The sequence below is a fragment of the Glycine max genome, chromosome 14 (assembly GCF_000004515.6).
Source record: "Glycine max cultivar Williams 82 chromosome 14, Glycine_max_v4.0, whole genome shotgun sequence".
NCBI lineage: Eukaryota > Viridiplantae > Streptophyta > Magnoliopsida > Fabales > Fabaceae > Glycine > Glycine max.
This window is the reverse complement of record NC_038250.2, coordinates 12804230-12820799: the sequence shown is the minus strand read 5'-3', so window position 1 is coordinate 12820799 and position 16570 is coordinate 12804230. Positions and strand designations below refer to the sequence as shown.

General features: G+C 31.3%; 1 protein-coding gene and 1 pseudogene across 1 annotated transcript; both read right to left on the bottom strand.

The window, feature by feature from the left end:
• Positions 1 to 912: 912 nt before the first annotated feature.
• On the bottom strand, positions 913 to 3880 carry LOC121173433 (mitochondrial-processing peptidase subunit alpha-like; annotated as a pseudogene).
• A 7672-nt stretch (positions 3881 to 11552) lies between these two features.
• On the bottom strand, positions 11553 to 13188 carry LOC100809569 (zinc finger protein 3). Its single transcript, XM_003544549.5, has one exon. It carries the CDS (start codon positions 12962 to 12964, stop codon positions 12026 to 12028), a length of 939 nt encoding a protein of 312 aa, XP_003544597.1. The 5' UTR covers positions 12965 to 13188; the 3' UTR covers positions 11553 to 12025.
• Between the last annotated feature and the right edge of the window lie 3382 nt (positions 13189 to 16570).

The window sequence follows — 16570 nt, the reverse complement described above, 5'->3', positions numbered from 1 at the left end:
AAAGGAGATGCAGAACGACAGAGGCTACAACGAGAAGATCTAGAGTTGGAGCTACATGCATTAAAAGATCAGATGCAAAATGTTAGAAATTTCGATGGTGACATGAGAAGGTTTTGGACATTTATTCCCAACTATATGCCTTTTTTTTTTGTGTATATATGGATTCTTTATCGTAGGCATATGCAAATCTACCATGCTAATATATAAATATAAAATATTTTTCTGTTTCTATTTCAATTCCTGTAGATTTTTGGATGAAAAAGAGAAAAGCCTCAATGAAGCCCTAAATCACATACAGGTTCTTAAGAGGGAGTTAGCAGGAAAGGATGCAGAGGTAGGATTTTTGAAACATTACTAATCATGTCTCTTGGATTGAAGTTTCTCGTAACAGATAAAGATTCATCTTTTTTGTTGGCTGTATGACAGATTCGACAAATAAAGGCTCATATTTCAGAGCTAAATTTGCACGCTGAAGCACAGGCCATGGAGTACAAGCAGAAAGTTAGTAACTATGTGGAATAAAATAAAATGATCTTGGTTGCTATTAGTTATAATTTATATATAGTTCAGCAGTACCAAGAACATGAGTCTTTTTTTTTTAAACAGACAGACCAAGAACATGAGTCCTTTTTTTTTAATTGACAAATATTAGTTCTTAGTATTATTAGTTTTTTGACCAACATTAGGTTTTTTAATTTAAATTTCACTAAAATTAGGCTTCTACACTAACTTCTGGAAGGGATTAAAGACCAGCAACTTTATTATCATCATAACAATTACCATGTCAAGCTAACATTCAGTTGTATATGAACAAACTTTAACATATGAACAAAATATAAAATTAATAAAAGATCATATGAACATGAACCAGAGCTTCAATAAAAAAAAGCCACTGACCCGTTTGTAGCCCAATCAAAAACGCATTAGCTTCTTCACCAACAACTCATCGCTGACATGCACGCTTCTTCCCTGCAACCACGATTAGCAAACATCACCATTAACAGAAATTATATGGAACCTGCAAACTTAGATAATAACAGTACACGAACCCCTTAACCAAAAACAAGCTTCAAATAACCTTAACCTAACAAAGTTTGTAAGTCACTAGCAAATCTCTTTCTTCATGAAACTTCAACCTGAGAAGTTGGAGCGATGAAGTCGACCTCGTCCATTTCAATGGAAGAAGGCTACAATGTCGAAGAGCAGAGGTTCAATGTTGAATGTCAAAGAAAGGACCAAGCAGAAAGGGGAAGAAACATGCGCTAGGGTTCAAATAAAGGACAAGCAGAAACACAGGCTAGGGTTCAAAGAAAGGAGTTCGTAGCAGAGAGGTGAACAAGCTAGGACGAGGTTGCGCGGTTTTGTTTTTTTTTTTTTGAAAATTACGACGGTTTTTTACTAAAAATCGGCGTAAATTATAAGAAACATAACATTCTAAGGCGGTTTTCAATAACCGCCTTAGAATGTGCGTCCTAAAATGCCATTTGTAACACAATAATTTCAAAAATGCCACCGCACCACTTATTAAAGCGGTTCCTTGTACAATCGACGTAAAGCACGTGTCTTAAAAAAGGCTTTTTGTAGTAGTGATTGATTTCCATGTGAAAGATAATTACCTAGAATTCATATTATGGTAACGAGATTTATGTGAAACATAATTACCTAGAGGCACAAAAGTTTACCCTACCTACCTAAAAAGCAAAGCACAGAAGTTTATGTTGATACAAAAAGATAAAATACAAAAAGGGTATTAATAAATAGTGGATTTCTTTTTCCTTAGGAATGAATAATATTATCCAGTAAATAAAATTATAAAACTAAAAAGAGTGAAAGGCATACACAGAGCAATGCTCTTTCCTGCATTCATTCAAATAGAAAGCTCATCGGCTTCATTCGGTCATATTGATTCACACTGCATAATAGTTAAATGTATGTCAATCGTGTAAGCATATAAACCCTACATAGTCGTGAATACATCCCTTTACTAGGTCCACCAGCTGAGAATGATCCACCACCTCCCAATAGCATCTACAGTAAAATGAGGAAATACAATTAAATACAAACTTAATGAATCATATTGTAAAGTGTAAACATACTTTAAGAAACCAACTAGACATACAGTCCATACTCTGATATATTTTAAGCCACCTTAAAAGAAGGAAAGGTGATTTCAAGTGCAGAAAAGCAAGAAAATGTAAGACATTATCAAAACCAAGAATAGTCAAAACCATAACATCCTTCAACTTATGCCAGTCACCAGGAAGTTCAACTGCTAGAGCAAAATGGGTCCTCTGGTCATTCAAGGAATGTTAGACTTGACAAATTTCATCCCAAAAAGTAAAAACCTGATGTGTGAACAGAAGCTATATTTTTCTATTGCATACCCCTGATTCACTTTGACATCTATAATCACCACCAGTATACACTGATTTTGGCTCCTCTAGACGTGGAACACTGGGTAGATCAGACAAGAGAGGTTCTGCAGCAAATAACAATTCCTCATGTTCAACACCAGATGTTGCAAGTACTATCCGAGGTGCTGTATAGTTCTCCTGATGTTTCATAAAAGATCAAGTCTTATAAGAAAGGTAAAGAACATATAAAAAATCTTCAAATTTTGAGAGACAAATGAACACGTATTAAGTAATTAAGTAATATATAAAGATTAATCTTGAAGACTTACAGTAACAAACTCCTCCAAAATTGTACCATTTAGTCTATTTAGAGCTGATTCTGAAGCTAAAAGAGGATTTGCCAAGGCACCAGAAAAACCAGCAGAATGAATTGCTTCCAAAAGTAAGTCTTGGAGATTTTTGGAAGCTTCACCAATCTCAGCCTTCACTTTCAGAAGCTGCTCGTTAACCTCTCAATCAAGGAAAACAGGGTTCCTGACACAATAAAAAAATGTGGTTATTATAATAATATTTAAATTTTAAACTTTTTGCAAACATAAGCAACAATTCATTCATACTGGTGATGTTTCAGAGGCCACTTTGAGTCCATTTGGGAGTGTAGTAATAATAGTTTTTCCGGGCGCAACAAAATTAGGCAATGAAGGGGGAAGTGTAACGCCCAGAAGCGGGAAATCCAGAGATGGTAAAGAACTGGATCGGTCTCCAGTGAGCCATCCAAATAAACCACCCAAACCAGAAGAGGATTGTTGTGTGGCAACGGAACTTGCAAATCTGGCACTGGCAGGTATCCTGCTGCTGCTGCACGAACGGGCCTATCCAAAATCCAAAACTATTAGACAATCAAGCTCAAAATCTAAAACAGGGATTAAAATAATTTTCTAGGCACAGTAAATTAAGTGATAACATTTGAACAAAAAAAAAATAAGCAGAAGCACAGAATCATAGAATATAAATTGTTTTAGACTTTCAGCCTGAGGTACTACACTAGCTAAAGTGGTTAACAAGAATTTCGAATCGTAATGCAGTAGTTGTTAAACACAACTCCGAGAATACAAGAAAGAGTAGCAGTGGAATTTGCATTGGGACTAACCAATTGAATAAAAACCAGTGAGGCATTGGCGAGAGCAAGATCGAGGGTGTTAGGGTGTAGTAAGAGTGGACTAAGGGAAGGAAAATGAAGGCTCTAGATTTGAAGGTGGAGAGAGAGGAATAGAGGGGGAGAACGTGTGAGAAAGTGTAGAGAAACCTCTGCGGTGCCAACATTGAAGTGAGGAAAAAGGCATACTGACGCGCAAAAACCCCAATATTGTTGTTGTGTGGGTTCTCTTCCTTCCTCAGATGAAGCAAAATCTCGGCTTCAAAATCGGAATTGCACGACACCGTATAAAGCACGACCTCTCCTCGATGATCAGCTTCTTCGAGCCACCAGGTGTATGGGAGGAGGTAGAGAGTGATGCAAGCTCCATTGGAGCTTGTAGGCCTAGGATCTTCTTCATCAATGGATTCCTTTGCTTCTTGGAAGATAAATGGCAGCGGAATGGAGAAGGAAGAGAGAGAGGAGACGCCACTTCAAGGAGAAGATAAGTCTAGAAGAAGCTCACCACCATAGGAGGCCATGGATAAGAGCTTGGAGGAAGAAGGAGATGAATGAAGGGAGGGGGAGAGAAGAGCACGAAATTTTGTGCTCAAAAAGAGCTCTGAAATCTGAAGTTAATATTCAAATGATCAAAGTTGAAAAAAAATGCACACACATGACCTCTATTTATAGCCTAAGTGTCACACAAAATTGGAGGGAAATTCAAATTTCACTTGAATTTGAAATTGAATTTGTGGAGCCAAACTTTGTAGCCAAAATTTCACTAATTATGATTAGTGAATTTTAGTTATGGTTCAGCCCACTAATCCAAGATCAATTCCAAGATTCTCCACTAAGTGTGTTTAGGTGTCATGAGGCATGAAAAACATGAAGGACATGCACAAAGTGTGACTATATGATGTGGCAATGGGGTGTAGTAAGCAAATGCTCACCTCCCCCTCTAAAATTTAATTGGATTGGGCTTCTACCAATTCAATTAAATTTATTTCCAACCACACACATCAAATATCCACTTAGTGCATGTGAAATTGCAAAACTACCCCTAATACAAAAACTAGTCTAGGTGCCCTAAAATACAAGGGCTGAAAAATCCTATATTTCTAGGGTACCCTACCTACATTATGGAGCCCTAAATACAAGGCCCAAAAATAATGAAACCTTAATCTAATATTTACAAAGATAAGTGGGCTCGTACTTAGCCCATGGGCCCGAAATCTACCCTGAGGCTCATAAGAACCCTAGGGCCTTCTCTTGCATATCTGGCCCAATCTACTTGCAGTTTTCTATCCAATGCCCTTGCGGGGTAGGATTGCATCAGAGAGGCTTGAGGGCGATGAAATCGCAGTGGTGGTCGTGGTCGTGGTCACGGCGATGGGGACGGTAGGGGAGGAATCGAGGTCGTCGGAGAAGTAATGGGAGAAGAGGTTGTTACTGTCCATGGTGGCGGGTAGGGTTTGTGAGGGTAGGAAGCGGCGAGAGATTGCAGAGATGATGGAGAGTGGAGAGCAAAAGAGTCTCTTCAGATTTCTCCTTTTTATCTTTTCCAAAACAAAAACATAACTAGTATCTTCAGATTTCTCCTAATCTTTATATAATTTTTTATTTTTTTATTTTCAAATTATGACGGTTGTTCAGTAAACCGGTGTAAAATTTAATTCATACAACATTCTAAAGCGGTTTTCAATACCCGTCTTAGAATATGCGTCGTAAAATATATTTTTAATCATAATAATTACAAAAATGCCACAGGGCCACTTTCTAAATCGGTTATAAACAACCGTCGTAGAACTGTTGTCGTAAAAATAAAATGAGTTTTTCTATAAGTTAAAATTGATATTTCATTAGCTAACATTAATTAATTTATAGAATTTTTTTCATATAATTTCTCTAAAAGATGTAAGGACATTTATAAATTAGTTAGCTAATGGAAAATTAATTTTATCTTAGGGAGAAACTTTTTTTTTTCTTATTTTATTTCGTTACAAGTGTTTCTAGATAAATTTATCCAAACATGTCAATACATTAATAATCTGAAATATTTTCTATGCTTTTCAAGAAAATGTCTTTCAATCCATAAAGAGAAAAGGGTCTTCAAACTGAAAAGAGAAAAGCTAACAAACACATTGAAGAGTGACGTAGTCATTAATTAGTGCCTAATGGTTACCTCAAAATTATGGATCAAGTTGTTTATCACTTGGATTCTTACGTTGAAGACCCAAATGCCAACCCTATGCAACACAATCAACACAAGTCTTTATTGGAGGCCGAGGCTGATGCTTTTTGAGATAACAATGTGCATCATTTGCAAATTATATGTAATTTACTATGATGGTACTGTAGCAGTGCTTTAGAGAACTACTTTTATTAATAGCAGTCCTTTTGTTTCTATATGGTTTCATAACAATGGCTTGTTTGTAGTGCCACAGGCCCACAACTATCAATATTTAGCATACGAGGAAGTAACACACACAAGAATAATTTATGTTCTGTTCAAACAAAGAATGCCATTTCCTATGTGGTGGTTATAACTTGTAAGAGTCTAGATCTTGGAACACTTGACAATTGAGAGAAAAGATTTCCACTTTTAAATATATTAAAGACAACAGTCCTTGATCTATTAAGCCTTGAACGTTGTATTTCTTACTCAAGCAAGTATGGAAGGAAGAGTGGAGAGTGTGTGGCTAGTAGCTCACGGCAGTAAAAGAAAATGAAGGAGAAATTGAGTTTTTATTTTACTTGTAAATTTTGATTTTGATTTTTTTATGCATAAATATAGATTTAGATAAGCTAACATTCAACTCATAAGATTGTCGTAATGGTGTGAGATTCTACTATGTTCACATGTGGAAGAATGATTTATTTAATAAAAGAATCCATGATTTTTATTGTGTGTAAAATTTTCTTTAAACTAATGACAATAATAAATTGTGAGTGAGATAAGTTTATGAGACATTTAAGACCTACTTTCTATTAAGCTATATAACTTATCCTACATCAATTATTTTATATATTTTTAAAATATTATTGCTTAAATTAGTCAATTTAAATGTGAAATTTTAATTAATTGTATTGGATTAATAGACATAGAAGTTATATGTTTCCATTTAAATAATTATTTTTATAATTTTTCTTTCATTTTAGAATTTTTATTTCTTTATTTTATTTTTATCTAATAATGAAAACATTTTATTATATTTCATTCCTTTTTAAAAATATGTATTATATTATCATATATCAACAATAATGTTTAGTCATTTTTAAAAAAAATTAGGATGACTTATAACGAGCTTCCTCATATACCTACAAACGAGAAAAGTTAAATTCACATTCCTGTAGAATTAGCTTCATTATACTTACCATCCTTTATAAGGGGGTGAATAAAACACTAATATCCTCTCCATGAATGTGAACGCAGCTTTTATAACAAAAAGATACTGAGTGTGTATGTCAAACTTGAAGAGAAACTAATATAAACCAATGTTATTAAAATCGGATTGGTCATCAAACTATTAAAGGCATTGGTTTAAGAATTAATGACTCAATAGGGTAAAACTGGGATCAAAAATTGGTTTTAATAAAAAATATTTTTTTTATTTTAATATAATATTGAATAAAAAAAAGATAATGTATATAAATTGGTAATAATAAAAAGTAAAAATTAGTGTCATAAGTTATAATATTTTTTTAAAACCAAAACATAGTTGTTTTGAATTTTTTTTTTTTTAATTAAGCGAAACCTATTAACCCACCGGTTGAATGGCTTTGTGTCAATTTAAGGACACACTGATTTTTAGGAAGTATTAATATCAGATATATAACCAGTTCTCAATCGAATATAATATATATATATATATATATATATATATATATATATATATATATATATATATATATATATATATATATATATATATAACTAAAATGATATTATTATACTTTTAGTGAATCAAATTAATGTAAAAATAACATTTAATTTGCTTTAAATATAATAATGATAATAACACAATAATATTTCTTAAATTTAATTCAAGATATTATTTAAGTTAAATTTAATGGTAATAACATGTTGATATTGCAAATTCTTAAAAGAGCTAATTTCGTTCTTATTTTCTTACAAGTTGTGTGTGAAAATTACTATCAACCAATCAATGTGTTTGGTTCCGCATTCTTGTAGACGTGAGTAAAGGTGAAGTTATTGAGAGCAGCTTCACATTTTTTTGTAATTTAATTTGACATGGATTTTAACCGGAACGTGGGTAATGGATGAGAGTCCAAACATAATATGTAACAAAGAGAGGTAAATAATATAAAAAGTAAGTAAATTCATAAAATAAATAAACTGAGAATCTTCTTCCTCAAAATAAGTATTCAAAGCTAGGAGCAATTTGCAATGCACCATGTTTGGAAAACCCAAGTTCCATATCAATTAAAAATAAAGTTAAATTAGAATATAAATGAGGAGTAACTCTCACCTCTTGAACTAGCTATTGGAGTTGAGTTAGGCCTAAACTCACATTCTAAGATCTCATCAAGTCTCACATAGCCTATATAGTGCATCATTTTATATATTTTAGATCCTTCACACTAGATTATTCCTCACCTTATTCTCTCCCAACAACCCTAATCGTTGCCCACCGTGCGCGGTCATCATCAAAGACAATGGACCTCCCATGCACATGATCAAGCAGTGCATTGTCTAGTACATAAATGATCAGTTTGATGATAGAGGAGTAAAGTATCTGTCTTTGAAAACAACCATTTGAGAAGCACATACATGGCATTACAAGCATGGAAGCAAGTGATTCTCTGTGGTTCAAAGAACGTCATGCAAAACTAAGAGGAACTGAATGTCGGCAACTACTATGTTTTGTGCACTCCAACACCTAACAACCCTAAGATCTACACTATCGCAATACCTATTGGAGGAGCTAGGTTTACTCACTGATAACCGGTTCGTCTTCGATTTACTAGGTAATTTCTGAAACTCCCTAATGTCAATGATTATTCTTCGCTTATGAGTTTAATGTGAAGTTTTAGAGAAAAGAGTCTTTGTGCTCCAAAATAGAAGACACACTCTTCCCATTGAAGAGCAACTTTAGGCGACCTTGCGTAGTGAATTGTGCCATAATACCCTTCAATTACCTTCTCCTTCAAACTTGGAAAGCTTGTACCTTTCTTCTGATCTTTTTCTTCAAAATTTATTGGTCGACCATTCAACAAGACCCCATGATAGGTTGGAGAGAAACTAATGTTTGAAAGAATACAAAAGTAAAATAAGATTGATACACCGTCTAAAATTATATTGCCTTCGATGGAGGCATATAGTGGTGGACGACAAAGGTTACTGGAGAGAGAGAGTTAAGCGAGAAATAATCTAGTCTAAGATAAAATGTGGCGCACCATAGATAATGATGTAAAACTTTTATACAGTCAATTGTAATCCTATTTTCTTAACTATAAACTTATAATATAGATTTTAATATTTACACACCTTAGTGTAAATTTTTTAGGCATGCAGCCAACCAATTAAAAATAATCGTTAGTATAATTTTTTAAATAATTATTAATCATAAAAATTAACAAAATTATCTTATATACTAACTGATAAAATAAAACTGTTTTATTGATAATATGTAATATATTTTGTCAATATTATCTTGTTGAGTACAAAAAAAAAATATAAATGGTACAAACGAAAAGGCATCAGTACGAATCCATGACAAAACCAAGTGTTTTCATTTAATTGGTTAGACATTAAATTAAAAAAAAATGAAAGAAGGTAATAACATGCGCACTTGTAAATCGAACTAAAAACACCAAAAGTTAGTTTCGTGTGTGGACAGAAGCAGATAAAATAAAGAGTATCTGGTTCATGCATCTGCACTCAATGTTTTAAGAACAGAATCGGTAATCGAATTGATATTGATGTTTCTTTTGTTTCTAATTACAAGATTTTTTTTAATTAATTTATGTTTTTTTAAGAAAAATAATTAATTTAATCAATCACATTAAATTAAATTTGTCAATTATTTATGTTATCATTCACAAATTACTCTTTTTTTATTTTTTTATTCGCTCAATTGATTCTCATTAATATTTAGAGAAAAAATAATTAAGTAAGAGTACATTGAAAAAAATTATTAATACATCTAAAAATTAGAAAATAATTTTATAAAACGGAATAAACAAATTTTTGAAAAGATTTTTATAATTAGAGACAAAAGGAATACTTGGTCAATGAATTATTGGTCAAATTGGAGTCTTTCTATTTGAATTGGTTTGATCTGATATATATATATATATATATATATATACTAAGTAATTAACATAATTTAATCATTCAATACTCTAAATTTAAAATTATTGTCATTGTAAAATACCTAATATCCCAAATAACATCTAATATTCATGTTAATACAAGTCCATAAATAAGTTTCAAACACAAACAAATATCCACTGTTTTAAAAATAACCATAAGTTTACAAAAAAAATAGCATAAAAATGTTCATAATTTTTTTGTAAAAAAATAGTGTTATGTGGTTCAATCAAAGATCCACATTGGTTCAACCAAAGATCTATCTTGGTTCAACTCGAGTCACACTAATTCTGACACATTTTCGATCCTTTTAACAAATTAAACTAATGTACCCATCGGATTTCGATTAGATCGGCTGATCCAATTTTTACAACATTGTTTTAGTATATAACATTTTAAATTTTCATCTAAGTACATATGTGTTAAATTTATTAATATTAATGATAATTATCTTTAAAATCTTATTCACCATAATTTTAATTAATGGCATAAAATTAAATTCTAAAATAAAATCCTCAACACCATCGTATCTTATGTTATTTTAACTTAACAAGTAATTTTGATTTCTTTTTTTTATTTAAGTCACAAGTATTTTTTATTGAAGACAATTATGTTTGATTCAGATAGGAATACTATTGGCAACAAAACTTTTCTTCATGTATTTAAAACAAAATCTTAGATATATAATTATATTAAATATTTTAAAAATCATTATTTATAATAATGTTAATTATTTAATTTAAACAATATTGTTCTAAACAAATATTAATTGTCACTAAAAACAACCTAGGGGATGTAGAATAAATGCTCTTGGAAATGAGCACCTGAAAACAAGTTTGTACTAACTGCTTCGCACACAACTGTTCGAATGGGACCGCAGGGGGAGGGTTTTGATGACTAACAGCCTCGTCTGCTAATTATTATTTAAATCCAAAGCCTTTGTCCTTCCTACGTTGGGGTCACTAGCTAGACATGTTATTTATACTTTAAAATATAAAACACACGAATCTTTCCTAGATTTGAGGCCACTATTGATGATAGAGACCTAGTACATGAACCCCATGTAGGACAAAAATGCCTTCGTATGCTAAAACCAATATATTATAGCAAGTCTTATTCTACTGCTCCATGTATGGACAAACGAACCGTGTGATTTATTTTATGCAGATATTTTATGTTCATAATGTTATCCAGTACGGAAACCCACCAGTTAGGTCTTTGTTGTAATGAGAGAATTTAAGTATTTATTAATGTGTACCTCACTTTGTCATTAGTCCTTAATTGCATTGTTGCCCTTCTAATAAATACTGTACATTAGATCGGAATCTTATATTGTCCGACTCCGTGAAGAGGAATAAACCCATCTTAAAGAATTTTTATATTTTTTAATTATTTTTTGAAGATATTGTAATACCCACTTGAAATGCATTATGAAAGAATAATTCTGCATTATGAAATTGTAAAACTATGGATTGTGCTTTAGAAATTAATGATCAGAAATGCTAATTCTTGGATCAGAACCTTGTGAAAACAACATATAGTAATATATATGTAACAGATTTGTACACATATGCATGGAACATGGAGTATATTTACACTCAAAAGGGTATTAATCCATTCTATTTTTCAATTATTTACAGATTAAATTTCAAATTGTACTATATATTAAAATAGAAATTGCCGTGACACATATTCTAGTTCAGTCTTGAGATTGGTAGACAAGAGCTTGAAAAGAAAAACCCTTCATTAGATTTACTTAATCTATGGACAGAATAGCTAGGGGAAAAGGACTCATCAACAAACTTTAAGATTTCAACTCAATAAAGCACCCGACCTAACTGGAGTTGAATGATTCTGCAGAAGTCATTTACAAGAAAATTAAAGAACTTTTGATCCTCCCATAATCAAATTTACACAAATGTTACTTCACACTGTGGGAAAAATAAGTTTGGCAAAATCTTAACTATACTAATTAATCTACAATTACTCATATCATCGATGCAAAGACTATATATATAAATAAGCCAAGACCATATAATGTTCAGAGTTGCTGTTGCAGTTTCATCACGATCCTTGACAACGTGGGAAATTGCAGACAGACACAACTGATGCAGTCACAATTGTGGTCGTGACATGGTGAGTCCAAAAACCTTGACTTTGCAGCCGAAAAATGATGTCGCGGCGGATTTGGTTCGGACTTCAGAGCTTTAGGGACAAATCAAGGTGCTTCATTTCTTCTTGATTAGTAGTACTCTTCAAACGAGTTCCACCAATAGCCACACATCCACCGATTTCGTTATTAGTGGCTGCAGAATTCAACATGGTATTACTACTATTAACCATTTCAAACCTACCAACGCTGCTTTGTGATGATGATAATGCTGATTTTGTTCTGTGATGAAAATCTGGCGCAGCAAGCTTTGCTATTCCGGGTTGTTGATCAATGATTGGTCTTGACCAACCATGATGATGTGCATAAGAGCCTCCAAAGCCATTCACATGAAGATGAGAAGAAGAAGGCTTCTGGATCATGGAGTGTGCCTGAATTCCAAGAGTTCCTCTATTGCTATGATAAAGGGGTAGAGAAGCCATGCTTGCAAAACGGATGTTGTTGTTATGGTGCAAAAGGGGAAGGCCGAAGGCCATTATCTGTGATCCAAACCTGTGCCCTCTCTTTGCAATTGATCTCTCCCTCTTGTGTGCATTTTGGTGGCCACCTAGTGCTTGTGAACTGTAGAACTTTCTGTGGCAGTAGTTGCAAGAGAACACTCTAGGCTCAGTATGATCAGAAGAACCACCAAGAGGTGTTGTTGTTTCTGATGAAGAATTAGCATTATTGGATGATGACCCCACATCCAAACAAGTGATGAGGTTGAGTTCTGGTCCTTCTGGAGTGCATGAATTATCATCTTCACCTGAGATAATATTCAGATCCAAAAGGGTAACACTAACATGTTGCTTTGGCTCCTTTTCTAATTCCTCTTCTTCCTCAACACATAGCTGTTTCTTCTTTTCATGCGAATGCTGAAGTGGGGTACTTGGGCTTGGGGGAGCCTCTGGAGGATCAGAAGAAGAGAAGATGCGTGTTGAACTTGGTCTGTCACAAAAGTATGGCTCCTTCATGCTTAGTCCTTCCATTGCGGAGTACTTTCTTGTTTGGTAGGTTAAGGAATTTTAATTTGTTGATTCTTCACGCCTTAAATGGATAAAAGTAGGATATATTGGAGAGAGACACTTGTTTTTTGCTTTTATTTTTTTTATGTCTACACTATCATGCACACTAGGTAACCCTATTCGGGTTAGAAATACTTGTAGAATAATGTGATAATTAATTCTATCAATGATGAATTTTTATTTTTTTACAAAACTTAACATTGGAAACTTTATTTAAAGAAAATCAACTATGTATTACTTAAAATCAAATAATGTCTAAAAATAGGCAAATACTTCATTTTGATTATTAATTATCCAATATATGAATGTGGAATAAGCATTACAACAAACAATGATGTTTCTACATCTATATAGTATTTCCATATCTCTTTTATTCTATTTTTCTCTCTAGTTCTTTTATTATATCATGTTACTTAATTCATCTTGCTTCTTTGTATTTTTGTTTTAAATACGATTTTTCTAAACATATTGTTAAAAGAGTATATATATATGAGAATACAAATTAATATACTTTTCTGAGCATAGTTCTTTTTATTAATTGAAATTTATTAAATTTTATAAAATTATGAATAAGATTAATTACATTATTTTGTAAATTTAGTAGTTATAGCTAGAACCGTTTTCATGAGGAAAATTGATGAGATTTATGGGTTATTGTATTTGACTTTGTTAGAAAGATTTATACCAATTAATTATGATATTTAAACTTTTCATTCTTATATTATGTGATATTTCATCACACCCTTATACTTAAACCATTCTTATATTATGTGATATTTCATCACACCCTTATACTTAAACCTTCTGTATAGACAGACATTGTGGGAACATTGCTTTGTATTGTAGGTATTGGAAACCAGCCATAAGGTACCATTTGGACTTGGCCTTGGGGCACAAGTGCACACAACAAGGACAAAGAAGAAGAAAAATTATCGAGTGATACGATCACGCGCGCCTTAAAAGTACCTTAATCATATCATATCATAATACTCGATATCATATTCACGTTCACATAGGGGACAAAGCCAAGTATTGTCCATGTATACCAAAGTCACCAAACAGACTTTCGTTAGTACTTGAAAGTCCATCAACAAAGTCACCGTGTCTGTTGTTGCAAGATTGTCCCTTTTCATCTCTGATTTTCAATACTGCTTCTTATTCCTCCTTTTTCTTTTGGCCGAGACTGTTCTTTTCATTTATAGTATACAAGCAATTCGTATAGAGTAAATAGTTTATCCAATTGATAGTATAATTTTTTTATATTGTTATCTAATAATAAATTATTGAGTCTAGTAGTGATACACTGAAAATAATTTTACACAATTATATAATTATTATAAAAGTTCATATATTTATCATATTTAATTATTTATGATTGAATGACAATTTAAAATAATTTTACATTATTAATATAAAATCTTTTTTCTCAATTGTTATACATAATTGATTTATTGATATTTAATAATAATTATCTTAAAAATCATAACAATAATTTTTCTTACATTGATAATGTATAAAAATTAAACTTTATAATTTTATTTTAAACGGAGAATTAGATAAAAACATTACCTGTGATTAAGTTGTGAAATACATATATTCCCCTCTTGCTCAAAATCATTGTTACTTATATATATATATATATATATATATATATATATATATATATATATATATATATATATATATATATATATATATGTATAAAAGATGAACTCATGCATTCAAGTTTTTCCACGAAATTGATTCTAAAATATTTTATTTCTGCCATGTTTATTTTTTTTTATCCTTGTGAACTATTGACTAGCTACTTATTATGAGAACTAGCATTCTAATACTAATTATAAAGGAGTAGTAAATAAATTTGAACACAATCTAGTACTCTCTTTAATTTGCTTTCCTTCCAACGTCGTTGCTCTCTTTGCAACCAATGCTAGCTGCAGAAACTATAAATTAAAATGGTCCACAAATAAAATATTGAAGGCGGTGTAAAAGAAAGTATAAGGGGAAAAATCCTATGTGATGTGCCTATAGTGGCAGAAGAGACAAATGGCCGACAATTAAAAGAGGAAGTTGATGTGGAGTCCCTCTAATGCCCTTGATAGTGGAATTTCGTATCAAGTTACATTATTATAGTGGATCATATCTCCAAGTTAAACTATTGGATTAGGTATACAACTTTGGATTTTGCACATATATAATACTAATTATTGTTACCATATTCGCAAGTCATTTTTGGCAACTTTGATTAGCAAAAGTCCTAACCCCACCTTAAAGAGCCATGAGTGAGTTTTGGAATTTAGAAGTTATTAATCCCATTGGGCAAACAACTCAATGACTTCATGTTAGTATATTGTTAGTTGTCTAATCAATACATAGAACCAAATCTCTTTAAGAGATCTCTCTGTCTCTCTAAACAGGTCCACATTTGAAAGCCCCCCAAAAAAGAAAATCACAAAGTTCCAATCCATCAATAAAAAAATATCTTTAGGATCCACGTGAAAGTACCGGAAAGAAGACAACTATAATGCCTTTTTCTCTTCTCCAATCTTCTCTTATTTATCATGAATTGGATTCGATAGATTTTTGGTTAGAAAGGTCACTTGACTAAATTTAATCATTCTTTTGATTTAATTTTAAATTCAAATATGTGAATGGATTCTATCAACATTTGATTTTCATTTTCTTATTTTGCTTTGCTATATATATATATATATATATATATATATATATATATATATATATATATATATATATATAAAATCAACCTGAAATTTATAAAATATTAAATACAAATGATTTAAAGTATCCAATATCTCATAACGTAAATTAATTGTTGAAATATATTATTTATTTCATATACTGCTAAAAGAGGACCCACACACATAACAAGGGTAGTTCTAAATAATCAATTAACTAATTTGCTTTGTTCTATTTTATTTAGTATCTTTAATGTGTGCCTATGGACACTTGCTAAGAGTCAATTTTTTTATTATATTATAAGTATTTAGTATTTTTTAAGTAAGTAATACTATTTAGTAAAAAATATTTTTTAACACGTGCCTACGAACACACATTAAAAAAAAAGAATACTTATTTCTTTATGGCTTTAATAAGAATATCCTTTTGTATATATTTTATTTCTTCCATACATTCTCTATATGTTTAGTATAAAACTCCAAATTTTATAACAAAGAGAACGTGAGAGATAAAATAAAATTAAAAATTAATTTAATCTTAATTAAATTTATAATTTGAAATTTAAAAAATAAAATTACAGAGGAAATAAAAATATATAAGTTTAATTTATTTTAAATTAGATTGTTTTTAAAATCAAATCCAAAGTTGAAGTCCCTCTTAAAAAAACCTTTTTATTCAATTTTTATAATTTATATTAAATTCAATGAGTTTATACAAATTGTCATATTTTTACCAACCTTATGTTTGTCTAAGTGAAATTCGGTTTGGATTGTTAGAATAAAATGTTGAATACGAATAATGTGAATGAAAATAAAATAAAATTGAGAAGTGGTAAATCAAATTTTTTAATAAAAATTAATTATCAATAAAATT

Coding starts and splice junctions, on each gene's coding strand:
- LOC100809569 (XM_003544549.5), bottom strand. CDS start 12,964: ATGGAAGGACTAAGCATGAAGGAGCCATACTTTTGTGACAGACCAAGT.